The sequence below is a fragment of the Sapajus apella genome, unplaced genomic scaffold (genome assembly GCF_009761245.1).
Source record: "Sapajus apella isolate SASKATOON/1434 unplaced genomic scaffold, GSC_monkey_1.0 scaffold1, whole genome shotgun sequence".
Lineage (NCBI taxonomy): Eukaryota > Metazoa > Chordata > Mammalia > Primates > Cebidae > Sapajus > Sapajus apella.
Genome location: NW_022436941.1, coordinates 79,827,482 through 79,844,058, shown reverse-complemented (window position 1 = coordinate 79,844,058; position 16,577 = coordinate 79,827,482). Strand labels below are relative to the sequence as shown.

Genomic DNA, 16,577 nt, shown 5'->3' with positions numbered 1-16,577 from the left:
AATAATAATAATGAAAAACTCAAGACCTATGTGTTACCACATTTAAAATATTTCTTTTTTAAAAAGAATTAAAATACAAGTGAAATGACTTTTATTAATAATAAAGTGGGAACTGCAAATATGGCCCAAATAAATACATAGGCTTTACATATTATTTTCTGACACAGTTAAAAAATTATTGCTGATAAAGATGAAAGGCCAGACTTCCTTATTCAAAAACTCAGGCCATTTATCTTAATTCTGCTACATCTGATACGAACTTCCTCTAGAGCCAGGAAACTTTGCAAGTATTAAATAACGTGAAAGAAGGAGAGAAAGAAGGAAGTAAGTGGCCAAAGTGACAAAAGAGGAACAAGTTCTAAGCCAATGCATGTTTAAAACATAACCAAAAGAACAAAAGAGAGAGCTTGACACACCAATCTAGAGGTAAGTAAGAACCTGTTTTAAGGTATTTGGGTAATGAAAAACTGTAAGAAACAAGTTTGTATTTAATTAATCAATGATTTTTATCTTATCACAGTTTTTAGAAAAAATGTCTTAGGTAGTCATAAGGAGGGAACCCAATTTACAAACTGAGAGTAACATTAATGCTCCTTTACAATATGATTATGCTTTGCTGTTACCTTGTTTCCAAACAGAACTGCATTTTCTGACATGAAAATTCCTGAAGTTTCTTAACAAATTTCAATTTTTAAAAACATGCTAAATTATTAGTAACTCTGTTGGAACTGCTTTCCAAAATGAAAACAGAGTCTTCTTTCAAACTGGGTAAACATTATTTAGGTGTTAAACTACATTCGAAGGGTTATTGTTTAAAATATGTTTTTTATTACAGTAGGTCTTTGTTTATGTCTCACAGGATTTTTTCCTATAATATTATTTTGAAGAAAAGGACGCATTTCTTTTTCTGTAAAAAGTCTTCTTGTCTTTATCTCAGTAAATACCTCTTAGACAAACAATTTTAATATTTTGGATGTGCCAGAATGTCTACTCTACACAGAATAACATAGATGGTAAAAATACCTTTTCTTCTTAAAAGTTAAGAGGGCAATTTATTGCCTTATCCTCAGCTGTGGAGGGGACGATAGTTAGCATTCCTCAGCCCTCACCCCCACTTCTGTTGCAGGCCTAGTATCTTTCCAAAAGTTGATTAACTTCAATCAATATTTAAAGCTTGTTTTGTAAATTTATTTCAAATATTCTAGCAAATAATTTTTTAAATCAGTAACCATATATACCGTAAAATATCTTGCAGATAATTGGTGCTCATCTGTTTCAGACAGAAAATGAGATCCTAATGAATAAAGTCATTTGGCTAAATTTTTGCCCTTGAACGTAAGCGTGGCTGGCCTTATACAAGAGGGACCCTATGGCTTGCAAAGCTTATGTGGCCGACCATACAGTTCTCAACCTCAATGTTACTCCCCAAAATTCCAAGAAGATTAAAAAGTTTCTACATCTGGGGTGCTTGTCCCTATATTTTTATCAAAAAACTTTTATCAATTACTGCACATCTTAATTTTGTTACACAAAATGTCAAATTAAATATTTGCACATTAATATATTCTAACCTTGGAAAAATTTATGAAAGTTCATTACCATTGAACTTTTCATGAATACTCACTGAAAGCAGAGCACCACTTTGTGAATGTCTATTTTTCTTCTTCATTTTTCTGTTATTAGCCTATAAGAAGATTACTTCATTCATTAATAAACATTTAATAGATCGGTCATTCTGTGTCTAATGCTGGTGTTGGTATTACAAAGGTAAATAATATATGATTTACAGCCTTCAAGAACCTCTGAGCTAATCAATCTATACAAATTTAGTGACTGATTAGCACGCTGCAGATATTTGGATAAATAATATTTGGGGGAACTTTTTACTTGAATCCTCATTCAGTCACATTTTAGTTGTAAGGAAGTTAGTTAACTTCTTTAACTCTCTTTTCTTATCTATAAAATGATGCTACAAAGAGTACCTTGTACATATAGCAGCTATAGGATTAAATGAGATAATCCTTGTAACAGTGTTTAAAAGCTGAAGCTCTTAACTAAATATTATTGAGAATGACATTCCATAGATGATGATGATCACCCCACAAGCACTATTGAATCTATTTCTGTATCTAGACTGAAAATATACAGTAATAATGTTTTGTTGCTAAAACCACAATGGAACATGCAGCCCAGCTGAACACCTCCCCTGCTTTTTTCCTTGCCATTTTAAAGCATCAACAGAAAACAATGTAAAATCTTGGGTGAAAGTTATTTTCTGAAAGCTATGAGAAAACCTGTGATATGAAGACTTTGAAAATATATTGGTTTACTTTAAAGATCTCTTTTCATGTTTTAAGTATAAACTACGCCCTTGAGTTTTAAACCATGATGTTAAGCAATTAGATGCTGAAATATGGAGTCATTTTTAAATGCATTCTTTCATTCAATAAATATTAATTGGATGCATTTTCTGTGCCAGGTATTGTGCTGTACTCTAGGAATATACAGATGAAATGACCCGAATCCTGCCGACCATTTAACCAAGTAAGAAGACATACAATTCTCTCTCATTTAGGTTATCACACTATAATAGAGAATGGACTCATTAATGTAGGATTGCAGAGGAAGCAATGGTTAAGGAAAGGACATGGACTCTGTCTGTGCCAAAGGAGGATAGGCAGGGCTTCACAGAAGAGGTGACAGGTAATGAAGTTGATTGCGTGTGTCTGCATGTGTCCCATTCCTTCTAAATGTGCTCAGAACATTATCTTTCACCTGAAAATTGTTATCCTAATTGTCAAAAGCTATGTGGATATCTAAGTGATAAAACCACTCAGGCTTGGTCAGAGACAGGATTTTTCTAACTCTTTGTCCTTTCATCACAATAGGTAGTGTATTCTATATTGAAAGTAGAAGCTCACTGTATGCTGGTGTTCAATGCATTGGTGAAAATCAGTAATTTTTCTATGTTACATAGTAAATATGCAATTAACCTATTTTTAATTTATAGCAGGTTTCTGTATGGCAGATCATTCAACCTTCTTTTTCTTGAGTTTTCTACTCTGCTGTCATCTTCCACTCATTTCTGCTTCATTTTGTGATTCATTAACAGGAAAGGAGTGGAATGGAATGAAATCCCCCTGATACAGTACAATTACACATTCATGGCTGTAATGTGAAGAGCAACACACACGAAGAGAGCCGTCTTCCAAAAATAAGTATATACGCTCTTTCCCCTAATCACATCAGGGCTTTACCAGATAATGTTCTTTCAGATCTGAAAAGGAAATGCCTGAAAGAGCTTCCAAGCTCCTTTTTGAATAATACTAGGCTACAAGGAATTACATTGGTCTGTTCCTGTGAATTTGCTAAGGTTAACACTAAACCACTAAAGAGCACTGTTTGTACAGAAATGTTGAAAAGCTGTGGAAATAATTTAGCGGCCATTTCTGTAGGAATTATGCTTCTTTTACTCTTAGTGGTTTGTGGAATCGGGTGTGTTTGGCGCTATAAACACCATGTTGTCACACGATTTACCTTACCGAGGTTTTTGCAAAGGAGAAGCAGCAGGAGAAAAGTCTGTACTAAAACATTCTTGGGCCCCCGCATCATTGGCTTAAGGCATAAAATCTCAGTTGAAACCCAAGACCACAGATCTGCTGTCAGGGGAAATGACATACACAGCAACTATGAAAATGTGGAAGCGGGTCCTCCCAAAGCTAAAGGAGAAACCGATAAGGAACTATATGAAAACACACAGCAGTCTAATTTCAAGGAGCATCTCTATGGAAATGAGACATCTTCTGACTATTATAACTTCCAGAAGCCTCTTCCTTCTGAAGTTCCTCAAGACGAAGACATATACATTCTTCCAGATTCATATTAGCTTTTCAAAATATTGACTTTTGTTATTGGATGATAAATATTCACTGTAATTTTTCAATAGCAAAGGAATGGAATCAAACTAAATGTTTATCAATAGTAGACTGGATAAAGAAAATGTGGTACACATACACCATGGACTATTATGCAGCCATAAAAAAGAACAGGATCATACCCTTTGCAGAAACATGTCTTTAGCAAACTAACACAGGAACAGAAAATCAAATGCCACCTATTCTCACTTAGAAATGGGAGCCAAATAATAAGAACACATGGAAAGAAAGAGAGGAACAACAGACACTGGGACCTACTTGAGGGAGGATGGTGGGAGGAGGGAGAGGTTCAGGAAAAAACAAAAACTATTGGTACTGTGTGTGATGAAATAATCTTTACACCAAACCCCCAAGTCACACGTGTTCCTATATAACAAACCTGCACGTGTACCCCTGAACATAAAATAAAAATTAAAATATTAAAAATAATTCACTGTGGTTTTTATTGTACTGATGTCATTATTAATCAAGTTCTGATAAGGAGGTGGTCTCTGCTCTATCTTCACCCTTCTGAATCCTATGTGTATCACTGTGGATTAATTCTAGATATCTTCTCCTCCCTCCTCGCCCCAGATTAAATATGTATTATATGATATTGATTCTTCCTTCTAAATGTTACCTGTTATCTCTTTCCTTGATTTCTACCATGATCTTTATCTAGTTTCAGAATTATTGTCACAGGCTCCTAACTGGTCTTCCTGCTTCTAGTTTCTACCAACTCCATCAATTACCCACGGTATTGCCAGATTTATCTTCAGAAAATATTCCCAGCAGCCACATCATTTCTTTTGCTTAAAATGTTTTAATGCCCCCTCTTTGCAAAAGACATTATACCCATAATTTGAACTCCAAAATTTATGGTTTTCCACAGTTGGTTCCAATTCACTTTTCCAATGACTTCTCCTACTATCTCTCATTTCTTTGCTTTCATCAGAATCATCCCAAAACCTGCCAAACTTATCCTGCCTTCACAGCTTTGCTTTTCTCCCTTCTCTCTCAAGTCTGCTTCAGATCATAAGCTTTCCACGCGTCTCCTGAATCACTCCAAACCCGCATTTACCTTTTTATTTTCTGATAGAAGTTTTGATGCCTCTTCAATTCTTAGGACATTTAAACATGAATGTTGCCACAGCATTTTATTACGTAGATTTATATGAAAATGTCTTAAATTCCTACCTAAATAAAAAGGAACTGCTTCATGTGATGTTCTAGCAATTTTTAACACAAATGCCTAGAACATAAGGCATTAAAAGCCTCATATTCCACTGACAAGAATTGAATTGTACATTTTGCTAAGCAGTTTTGAGAAAAAAATCTAATAAATTCATCTATTGTTCATCCATACAAGGAAGTTGAGTGTCTTCTGTCTACTGGTTATTGTGCTGTGCACATGGGGGACATGGGTTGGTGGAGGAGTTACAATAATAAAAAGAGAGTCACGGATTCTGAATACATGCAGCCTAGTAGGAAAGAAAAGATAATAAACAAATGGATACAATACTGGTCATAAAGCTATGAATAGCTCATCTCTAAATCCACTCTTTCATTTGCTCCTCTGAATTGCTTGGTCTCAGCCTCTGCAAACATTTCTTATGCCAGGTGGATTCATTGTAGTCTCTACCAATAGGGCGCACTAAAGACGTCCAAAAGGCAACAGGAAGCAACAGGGACTTGCTCCTGCCAGTTCCCGCTGGTGCCCCCACAGGAATTATGGTCATGTGGTTTATTACAGCATCGCTGGTGGTTTGCTGCTTTCTAGTTTCTTCCATCACTCCCAGGACCAGCTTCCCTGCAACCTGTCAGAAGTGTCAGCACCGGCCAGGTGGCACCCTCCTTTAGACTCTGACAGCCAGAACCCGCCTGAAGTAGTGCAGGAGACAAGTGGCACCCTCAGAGTTCTGAGTCCCAGCCTGGCAGGGCTCCTCTTGTGAGGTCTGGTAACTGTCAGCCAAGATTGCTACAGTTACTGTCTCTGTGGTGCCTATGTCCCCTTTGTGTTTTCTCGTCCTGCCAATGTCTGTTTAGCCAATTATCTCTATTAAATTCTCTCTGTCAAAACAAACTGATATGGTTTCTATATCCCTAAATGGACCCTGAATGAGACATATCAAAATAATAGTAGGTGCTTTATAAAACATTCTTTCTGTTTTTGAAAGCAATGGGGTTGAGTAGGAAAGAGTATTTTGGTTTTAATAGGCTGGTCAAAGGAGGCCTCACTAGAGACACACTTAAGCTGAGACTTGAAGGTAGAAGGAAGTTATAATAAATGTGATGGGCTAAAGGTAAGAATGGGACCCACAAGTAAAAAGAATCTAGCACATAAGAGAATATATGGTACTCTGGGAACTTAGACAGCCATTGTGGATGGAGCTTCCTGAGGAAGGGTTAAAGTGACACCGGCTGGGTTGGTGAAGGAGGGAATAGGAGACCATGAGCTTCTCATAAGTCTTAGTTTGTGGCTTTGACTCTATTATAGGTGCAACAGGAATCAGTAAAATGTTTTAAGCAGAGAAGTGATGATGACATTAGCATTTCTTAAAAGTTTTACTGGGTTGAGAAGTGACTGGAAAGAGGCAAAAATGGAAGTGGGTAGGGCAGCTAAGAAGCTTCTGCATTTAAGTTAGACTAGAGTGGCTGCAGTGCAGAGCAGCACATTGACAGTGTTGCCCCTCCTTCAAGGAGATGGCACACGACTTACTGACAGACTCAGCATGTGTGCTTGGTCGGGGAGGGGTAAGACTGAGAGCGTGGGAAAGAGAAGAGTCTAAACAGGGATAATTGCTAAGTACTTTTTGAGATGAATGAGTTGGGCTGCTAATGATAGAAAACCACACTCCAGGGGCTTGAACAATGATAGTTCCATTTATTTCACCTGAGCAGGAAGCTACAGTTGGGCATTTGATGGCTAACATTAGCTCAATGATGCCATAGAGAAAGACCCAGGCTCTTTATTTTCTCCCTGCCACCCTTAGTGTTTCAACTTTTATCTTCGTATCTATTGCCTCATTGCCACTATATGGCTGCTGAATCTTTAAGCCTTCTATTTGTGCTTCAGCCATGAAGAAGAAATGAGGAGAAAGAGCGGCACCAGGAGATACCTATTTATCTCATTGCTCAGAAGTGTGTCACACAGACACCACCAGGTGCAGGAGTGCATGGGCAATTGAATTTTACCTCAGTACCCTCATAGAGTGGGCAGAAGAAGGAAAGGGGAGTTAAAAATTGAATGTGACTCAGTCTCTAATTTTTGCCACAGGGGCAAAACTCAGTTTTGAACATGTTTATTTTGACATTTCCTGAAATATGTCCTGAGACCCAAGCAGAAATAATCTAGTCTGCCATTTTATGTGCACATTTGGATTTTGGAGGAGAGGTCCTAGCTGGAGTTGCAAATCTAATAGTCATGAGCATTTAGGTGGTATTTACAGGAATAAGAATGGATGCCATCTCTTGGGAAGAGACCAGAGGGAGTGCAGAGTAGGGAATCAAGAAAGGAGGAAGGGGAAGAATCTAGAAGTTTTCTAGAACTTACAATCTTTTGGGGATAAATTATTGAGGAGACTATGGTAAAGGTGGCTGAGAAAGAGTGACCAGCGAGGAGATCTCTATATGGCATCATTGAGCTGACATTAGCCATCAAAAGCCTATCTAGAGGCTCATTTTTAGGTGAAATGAGTGGACTATCAGTGTCATTGACAGCTCAACTCATTCCTAATACAGCCTCCAAACCTATTTCTTCTGTAAGTCTTCCTCATCTCTGTAAAGTACTTTGCAATTATCCTGTAGACTCTTTTCTTTCCCACACTCCCAGTCTTACCCCTTCCCTACCACACACACAACTGAATTCATCAGTAAGTCCCGTGCCATTTCCCTGAATGTGTTTATCTGCACTGTAGCCACTGTGGTCTAATGTAAATGTAAAAGCTTAAATGTAAAAAAGGAAATTCCGATGATCTCTAAGAATGGTGGTTTATATTGTCAATATCTGATATATTGACATTTGTCCATTATAATTGATTATCCAAAGTGTCAAAGATGAAATTTCAATGGATTAAGTTTAAAGATTGAAGTGGTTTTATTAGCAATTCATAAATCCGACAGCATCCCATTTAAAGATTTAAACAGGTACTCCATTGGGCATGGCAGACAGTCAATTTTTATAAGACAACTTAAGCAAGGACAGTAAAATAGTATAATACACAAAGAGGATTGGTTAACATTAGGTCACTTTAGGTGACTTTCCTTGTAATTACTAAAGCACAGGGGACTTCCTTATCATGCAGGCTAAAACCGGTCTGTTTGGGGATTTGGCTATTATCTCTCTCTCGTGATTTATTAGAAGGTCAAATAAACAATTTGCAGATAAACAGCAAATTTCAGTTTGGTGGCATGAAACTTTGGCCTGAGTGACTCCATTTGGATTTGTTCTGTTGGAATCCAGTGTGGAAGCTCAGTCCAAATCAATGGACTCCCACAAATTTTATTTAACAAGAGATGTCGTGAATGTTTGACCTTTGTTTATTCTCTTTGATCAGAAAAAGATAATAAAAGAAGTATTTAGTCAATGATTCTTTGCCTAATTTTTACCTTGACTTCCTTTTTAAATTAATTGTAAGCTCTTTATCAATTGCTGAGAATAAAGAAGAACATCATTCAAGTTTCTCTTTTTACTGTACATACCCTTTATTCTTCATCCCTTCTCCTATCCTCTCTTCTCTCCCTCCCTCTCTCATTTCTCCTTCCCTCATCAATATGCCTCCTCCTCCTCTTTCTTTTCTTCTAACTGTATCTTTCTCTCCCCTACAAATCCCTCTTATCTGCATTCTTTATTATAGCATTTCTTTTCTTTTTCAAAATCTCAAAAGCAAAAATTGTTCACAAGAGGTAAAATGAATAAAATCTGTCTGCATCAGTTGAAAGCAGCAGTTGGTGTTTGGGTTATATCATTTAAAAAAGGAACCACATGCACACAATTTAAAAGGAAGGACGTTGGGGGTGGGGGAAAGCAGACAGTAGCTACTGAGATGATTTTGTTAAATACATGCTTGTAGGGGTGTTCACATTCCATGACTTGCAGCCACTCTAAGACTGGCCAGCATCCAGCGACAATGAGCACCTGATGTCTTGACCTTGCTTTCAACCTCCAACTTGAAACATTTTGCTGCAATTTGCCTTACATTTCGCTTCTTACGCTACTATTGATCTCCACAGCAATTGGGCCCCTGATAAGCCCATTAAAAGCCTTGCTTTACAACTTCCCAGTTACTGCTTTGATAAGGGTCTGTGGGGAGACTGGGATATTGAGCTCCAAGGAGGAGAGCTAGAAGAAAGAAATCAAAAAGGGGAGGTGATGCTTGTATCCACAATGTTATGGGCTGAATGTTTGTGTTCTCTGAAATTCATACATTGAAGCATTACTTCCCAATGTGATGGTATTTGGAGGTGGGGTTTGGGAGGAATTAATAATTAGGTTTAGATGAGGTCATGAGGGTAGAATCCTCATGATGGAATTAGTGCTCTTATGAGAGAACAGAGTTCTCTCTGTCTCTCCCTCTCTCTGTCTCTCTCCCTCCCTCCCTCTTTCTCCACACACCCCTCACTCCCGCTTCCCACACCATGTGAGGACACAACAAGAAAGCAGCCATCTGCAAGCCAGGAAGTGGGTATTTACCAAAAAACAAATCAGCTAACACCTTGACCTTGGACTTTAGACTACAGACTCCGGAACTGAAATAAATAAATGTCTATGGTTTTAAGAACCGAGTCTGTGGTCTTTAGTTATAGCAACCTAAGCAAACACATGTTCAACTGCTATTCTAAGCCATTATAACTTTTTCTTAAATTCAGAGAGTGACAAGTCCAATATTTACTTTTTAGTGCTTACTTTATATGATCACTTTCCAGCAGTGTACCCTTACTCCCTCTTTTTCCCCACTTAACATCCTTTAAAGCTTCCTTTTCTCTTGTACAACCTTCAGTTGCACAAGAGTGGTTCTTCATGATCTTTCCTTGGTTCCCAACTCCTTTTCCTATCACTCTGTCCCTCAGTGATCAAGACATTTATACTTGAACTCTTCTGCTCCAATCTTTTTGAAGCATTTAATCATACAGCTCAGCATGTACTACCTATTTCTATCTGATGTCCTGCAGACATCTGAAATCCAACATGGGTATTTGTTTATTCTCTTTGACCAGAAAAGATAGTAAAGGAAGTATTTAGTCAACTAACTGATTGGGGTCAAGATTGGAGTGTCACTCAGAAATAGAGATAGAACCATGATGGAATAGAAGACTCAGAGATAAAGGAAGGATATCATTGCATAGATCACTTGATAATAATTTTAAAAACCTAACCATTCAAAATGTTCAAGTGTCGAAGACATCAACCTCAAAATATCATGGTATCAGTGTACCAAGTATGGTAGTCTCCCTTATTTATGGGGAAAACATTTCTGCACTTTCAGTGGATGCCCTATATACACTAAATTTTTCTATATGTTCTCATCTATGATAAAGTTTAATTTATAAACTAGGTACAGTAAGAAATTGACATTAATAATAAAATGGAACAATTATGACAATACACTGTTCAAAACTTCACGGGTAGAAATTCATTTTTACCATCAACCTTAGCTAACTCAGCATACAGTTTTTTTTCTTGCCTTAAGTCAAGAACTTTTACCTTTCACTGAAAAAGAAGCACTTTACAGCTTCTCTTTGCCATGTCTGAGTTGCCAACATCCCTCCTCTTGTGCATTATGTGATTTTAAATTAAAGTAAGGGTGAATCAAACAGCAACACTGTAAAACCGTGACGGTCGATCTGATAACCGAATCTATCACTCAGTGACAAAGGGGCAGGGAGCATCTACAGCACGGAGATGCTGGACAGAGGGATGATTCACATCCCAGGCAGGACAAAGTGAGATGAGGCAAGATTTCATCGCATAATGTAGCACAGCACACAATTGAGAACTTATTAAAGTGTTTATTTGAAATTTTCCACTTAATACATATGGACCATTGTTGACCTGATAGCTGAAACCTAGGAACGTGAAACCACAGGTGAGAGGGGACTGCCGTCCTGAGCAGCGGCTTCTTCAACATCAATACCTGGCTCAAACAGTGTGTCACTGTGATTCCCAGTCCCTGAAACCAGGTGATGTTACATTTGGAAAACAGTGTGTCTTTCCTGTCCCCTGGCTTCTGAGTGAGGAGCTCTAAAATGCACCACTGTGTATGTAGTAGCAAGAAGGGGTCCAGGAATGGCTAGGCGGCAGGCTATAGGAATTGTATGACCACTACAGGTGCATGGCTCAGTAATGCCATTTGTTTTACTGAATGCAACACTTTCATTTACCACTTCTTTTTAAATCTTCTTAGGATAGTTACATTAAACAGAATCTAAAAATTGATGTTTAATGGAATATGTTATGAAAAAGAAACAACCAAGAATTTTGGAATTTTTTCACTTTGAGCGACTGTGAATATCGCAGATATCAGTCGAAAGATAGGCAGACTGCAAATATATCTTGAGTGAAAAGCACATTCTAGTGGATACCTGTAGGGGGATGGAAAGGAGATTGCAGAATATCAAGATTATGAGATTTACAGCATGTGGCTTAGATGATCTAGCAGGAAAAAGTACTTTCAGTTATGTAACAAATATTCATCAAATGCCCGTGCCTGTGAGGGAACTGGGAATTTAACAGTAGGGTTATTGGGTGAAGAGTGGAGAAACAGACACTGCCCAATACTCAGAGAGTTCACAAGCTACAAAAGAGGTCTGATATTTACAGAGGCTACTGAAGTACAATAATGGTGTGATAGGGAAGCATATGGTGTAACAAAAGACCAAAGCCAGGGTGTAGGAAAGCTTTCCTGTGGACAGTGACACCTAAACTGACGTCTGAAGGACAAGTAGGAAATAGGCAAAGGCTGAAGGAATGGTGCTCCAAAAAGAGAGGACAACATACGAGGGTCCAGAGCATAGGGCTTGTTCAAGAACCTGAAAGAGGCTGGGCGCGGTGGTTCACACCTGTAATCCCAGCACTTTGGGAGGCTGAGGCGGGCGGATCACGAGGTCAAGAGATCAAGACCATCCTGGTCAACATAGTGAAACCCCGTCTCTACTAAAAATACAAAAATTAGCTGGGCGTGGTGGTGTGCGCCTGTAGTCCCAGCTACTCGGGAGGCTGAGGCAGGAGAATTGCTTGAAGCCGGGAGGCGGAGGTTGCAGTGAGCCAAGATCGTGCCACTGCACTCCAGCCTGGCGCCTGGCAACAGAGCGAGACTCTCTCAAAAAAAGAAAGAACCTGAAAGAAAGTAAACATTTGAGCATTGTATGTAAAAGAAGAGTAAGAGAAAGGCAGTAAGCTGCCAGTAAAGTTCAGATGATTCAGGGCTTTGAATAATAGGGTGAGGAATTTGGACTTTATCCTAGTAATCCTGACATTCATGATATCAGAATATGGCCTGAGAAGGCAGAAATGCTGCTGATTTTTCCAACACACACACACACACACACACACACACACACACACACACACACACACACGGCATTGCAAGCAAAGAATTTCTGAGCTGCAATAGAATATGGGAAGCAACATTTTGAAGTTGAGGACATAAGACTTGATGTAATGAGTTATAAGATAAATAGTGCTCTCCAGAGGTGTGCTTTTTTTTAAACCTCTGCAGCTTTCTATTTAAATTCAGCTCCTGTAGTTTTACATTTTAAGATTCTCCCAATAGAGAAGGAAATTAAGCAAATGAGAGAGGCTCAAACAAAAGGAAACACAGAAGACGGTAAATTGCCAAATGCAATCAAGGCTAGTGAAGGTGTGACTGCAGCTATTGACCCACATTGTTGCCATGGAAACCAAAGCTCGGTGGTCCTGGAGTGTTTTCCCTTTGAAAGGACAGATTGGCTTTGGAGAATAGTTAAGACTCTGCAAATTATGGATGTTGGATCATCCATTGTCACATATATTCTAAATTCTTGTTAGTGACGAAGACAAAGGCTACCTGGGTCTGAGGTGAACTCCCCAGCAGCCAAAAGGCTGTCAAAGGCATAAGACGGAGACTCAGTGAAGGACAGAGTTTAGCCGCTGCCTCAGGCTCACCTCCCCAGCTCCACCCTAGACTAAACTGACTGGACTGACATATTAATTGTAAATGATAGCCAGAATTTAAGAAGAGGAATACAATGAACTATGTTTGCTCTGTCAACAAATAGTTTTTAAAATGTCATATTAGGAGATACGAAACTCTTTAAAAAACACAAATTTATGTTTGGTGTTTTTCTTCCTAGGTATTTTCAAGAAGACTATAGAGCATATTAAACGCCTAACATTGGAGTGCCCTCTGCACACCAAGCACTATATTTAGGCTTTATGTGAATTATCTTTCTTAGTTTACCAACAACGCCATCTCATAGATAGTATTAATATTCACATTTTACAGGAGAGATGATTTGAACTTAAGCAAGTTAAAACTGGACCAAAGATCTTAGAGTGAATAAAAAATAGAGGCCATATTTCAACCCAGTCATTCTGACGGGATTGACTTACTCAGGTTGTTTTTTTATAGTATTACTAGTTGATAATATTATCTTTTGTCTTAGTATCATGGAATTTCAATTCCATGATGAAAATCTAGAAAATAACTTGGAACTCATCTAGATCGACTTCCTAATTTTGAAAATGATAACAATGAGTGCCATAAAATTTATGTGACTTTCCTAAGTTCACACACTGAATTAATGACTAACCCAGATCAGAATTCAGCGTTCCTGGAAAAAGGAATGCCGTTGCACTATTGGTGGGAATGTAAATTAGTTTAACCTCTATGGGAAACAGTATGGAACTAAACATAGAACTACCACTGGAACCAGCAATCTTATTACTGAGTAATTACTCAAAAAGAAGAAGAATTCAGGGCTCCTGGCTCCAAGGTAATTTTCAGTACATTTTGCTGCCACTCTGTTGACTGTTTCTGTTTTGTTTTGTTTGTTTGTTGTTTTTAAACTCAAGTCTTCCTCAAAGCAACCCTTTGAATCTCCTTTCTTAGGACCTTTGTTTTTTATCTACTCTATTTTAGCTGGACATTTTCTTCTCTGCACCTAGAAATGATGCTGATTTTTCCAAATGTTAAGTAAGGATAGTCCTAGGAAAGCAGAGTATACAGATTTCTTAGTGCATGCAGCTCTCGTGTTGCTGGAGCTATGTAATGAAGGCAATCAATCAGGAGTGGAGTGGTGTGCAACATGTCCTCTTCTGGTCATTATTTCTTAAAATGTACTCCTTTGTCATCTTGTCTCATCTGGCAGTATTTGTCTAGACTATGTACACTTTAAACTCAATTATCTGATAAGAGAAAAACATAACCAACAGAAGAGGAACATTCCTGGTAAGAAGAGGGAGGAGTGCGAGTATGTTTATAACAACTGCATTGCAATAAGAGCACTGAAGAGCATATTCGAACAAACAGTTAGTGACAAAGTAAATATCCTCTCAAGCTGGCATGAAGAAGGTCTGAAAGCTACCTTCATTCTCTTTGTTGCAGACAAAAATCAAGGAGGATATTGTGACATGCCCAGGCAAATCTCCTTTTAAAATGAAATGATGAAAACACAATAGTAAAGCAATAATTTCTGTTTAATTTACTAGAACAGTCAATTAAAGCTTAGAGCAAAAGTTTGAGGGGTGACAGGAAAAGTGAACGGGAGGGTGAAAATTTAGAAAAAGACAAATGAATAGATGTACAAATAAAGAAGGCTTTGATGAGGTCACATAACCTCTTTGGTGGTAATCAAAGAGGGAAAATTCTGTCAAAAATTAAAAACTCAGACATCTACATGAGCTAGGCAGGGGACATACGGTTATGAATGAGGCCTGCCAAAAGGCACTGGTGCAAAGAATCTTGCATGCTGCGCAGGTGAAACAGCTGCCCTAGTTGTATTATCTTTTCAGATATTATGCAAGCCAAACAGTAATCAAACAAATATGTACCTTAGCTCTATCCAAGGTGTACTTAATTGTTTCTTTCATTCCTAATGCGTCATGCAGGTCTGTAGAAAGAGTAAATATGGTCTGCGCAAGGTGCCTGATGCCTATAATCTCAGTGCTTTGGGAGGCAAAGGAGGGAGGATTCTTTGAGACCAGGAGTTTGAGACCAGCCTGTGCAACACAGAGAGACCTCCTTTCTACAAAAACAAACAAATGAGCTGGGCACCATGGCTCATGCTTGTAATCTCAGTACTTTGGGATGCCAAGGCAGGAGGGTCACTTGAGGCCAGGAGTTCCAGACCAATTTGGGCAACATAGAGACAGCCCATCTCTATAAAATAAAAAACTTAGCCAAACATGGTGAGGCATGCCAGCAGTCCTAGCTACTTGGGAGGCTGAGATGGGAGGATTGCCTGGGCCCAAGAGTTTAAGCTTCTGTGAGCAGTGATCATGCCACTGCACTCTGGCTTAGATGCCCCACCTCACTCTCTCTTAAAAAAAAAAAAAAAAAAAGCAAGAAGGAAAACACAAAAAGGTGAATACAGTTTTAATTTAACCTTCTAGTAAAAGTCATTTGTAATGAAACATTTTAGAATTCAAAGATACATAGCGTTAAAGGAAACCAGAGGGGAAGTGAGGTTCATTTAAGAACAATTTTCATTTCCTCTTTTAATTAGCTGCATTGCTTAATATAGCAATACCTTCTTCCACATATATTGAAAAAGAAAGCTTTGAGACTTGACTTAGAATGCATCTTCTTGGTTGAACTTAGTGGAAAAAAATGAAAACCATAATAAAGATTGTGTATTTTCAACACATATGTGGAGGTCTCACACTTGTTTCCTTTTCAAAGTCCAGATTAAATCCCAGCTCATTTATGAAGGCTTTGGCAAAACAGCAGTACAAATAACCTATTCCTTTTCTGATTTCTTTTTTTAATCTATCTATCCATTTTTTCCATGCATCTAGCCATCCACTCACCTAACAAATATTTATTGAGGAACTATTTGCTGTTAGACATTGTAATGGGGACTGAAGGCTCAAAGGTAAATAAGAACACATCATGCCAACAGCCTAGATAAAATATATGTTTAAAAAATCACACAAATAAATACATAATTAGAAGCATAAGTAAATGCTACGAAGAAAAGAGACCTGGTGGTATGAATGCTTTTAATAGAAAAATTTAAACTTTACTTATTCAAGCCATCACAGCAGGCTATTTAAACTGGATTACTAATGTATTAATTATATAAGCAGAATCTACCTAGAAAGAAAACAGGTATTAGTGACTGCTTGCTACAGGAAAGGCCCATTGTTATAGAACCTTATCATCTGTGTTGGCTTGTTTATTTAAAAGAAAGGGCAAAATCTCAAATTGCTTTGAAGGGTTTATAAACTGCTGCTAACAACAATTTGAAAGAAACAAAAAATATTGGTTGAGAAAATTTCACATAGACTAGTATTTTTTAAAGGTGTGAAGTTAAATATGTCGACGCAGTGTACAGAGTGGAAAAAATAAATGAATCACATATAGGAGATATAGCAGACCTATATTTGAATCACACTTCTGATGGATGTTAGCTATGCAGCCTTGCAAAAGTTATTTATCCTCTCTGAACTCTCTGAATCCACAG

The 16,577-nt window shown here is 38.0% G+C and overlaps 1 protein-coding gene across 2 annotated transcripts; it reads left to right on the top strand.

Annotated features, from left to right (window-relative positions):
* Positions 1 to 295: 295 nt before the first annotated feature.
* Positions 296 to 5,112, top strand: GAPT (GRB2 binding adaptor protein, transmembrane). 2 transcript variants are annotated; one of them, XM_032280290.1, is made up of 3 exons: positions 296 to 426; positions 2,480 to 2,544; positions 3,113 to 5,112. In XM_032280290.1, exon 3 carries the CDS (start codon positions 3,413 to 3,415, stop codon positions 3,884 to 3,886), a length of 474 nt encoding a protein of 157 aa, XP_032136181.1. In that variant the 5' UTR covers positions 296 to 426; positions 2,480 to 2,544; positions 3,113 to 3,412; the 3' UTR covers positions 3,887 to 5,112. The 2 variants fall into 2 exon arrangements, with proteins under 2 accessions (XP_032136181.1, XP_032136189.1); XM_032280298.1 differs by lacking the exon at positions 2,480 to 2,544 and having other exon boundaries at positions 297 to 426.
* Positions 5,113 to 16,577: the final 11,465 nt, after the last annotated feature.

Excerpts from the sequence above, each read along its gene's own strand:
- GAPT (XM_032280290.1), top strand. The coding sequence starts at position 3,413 with ATGTTGAAAAGCTGTGGAAATAATTTAGCGGCCATTTCTGTAGGAATT.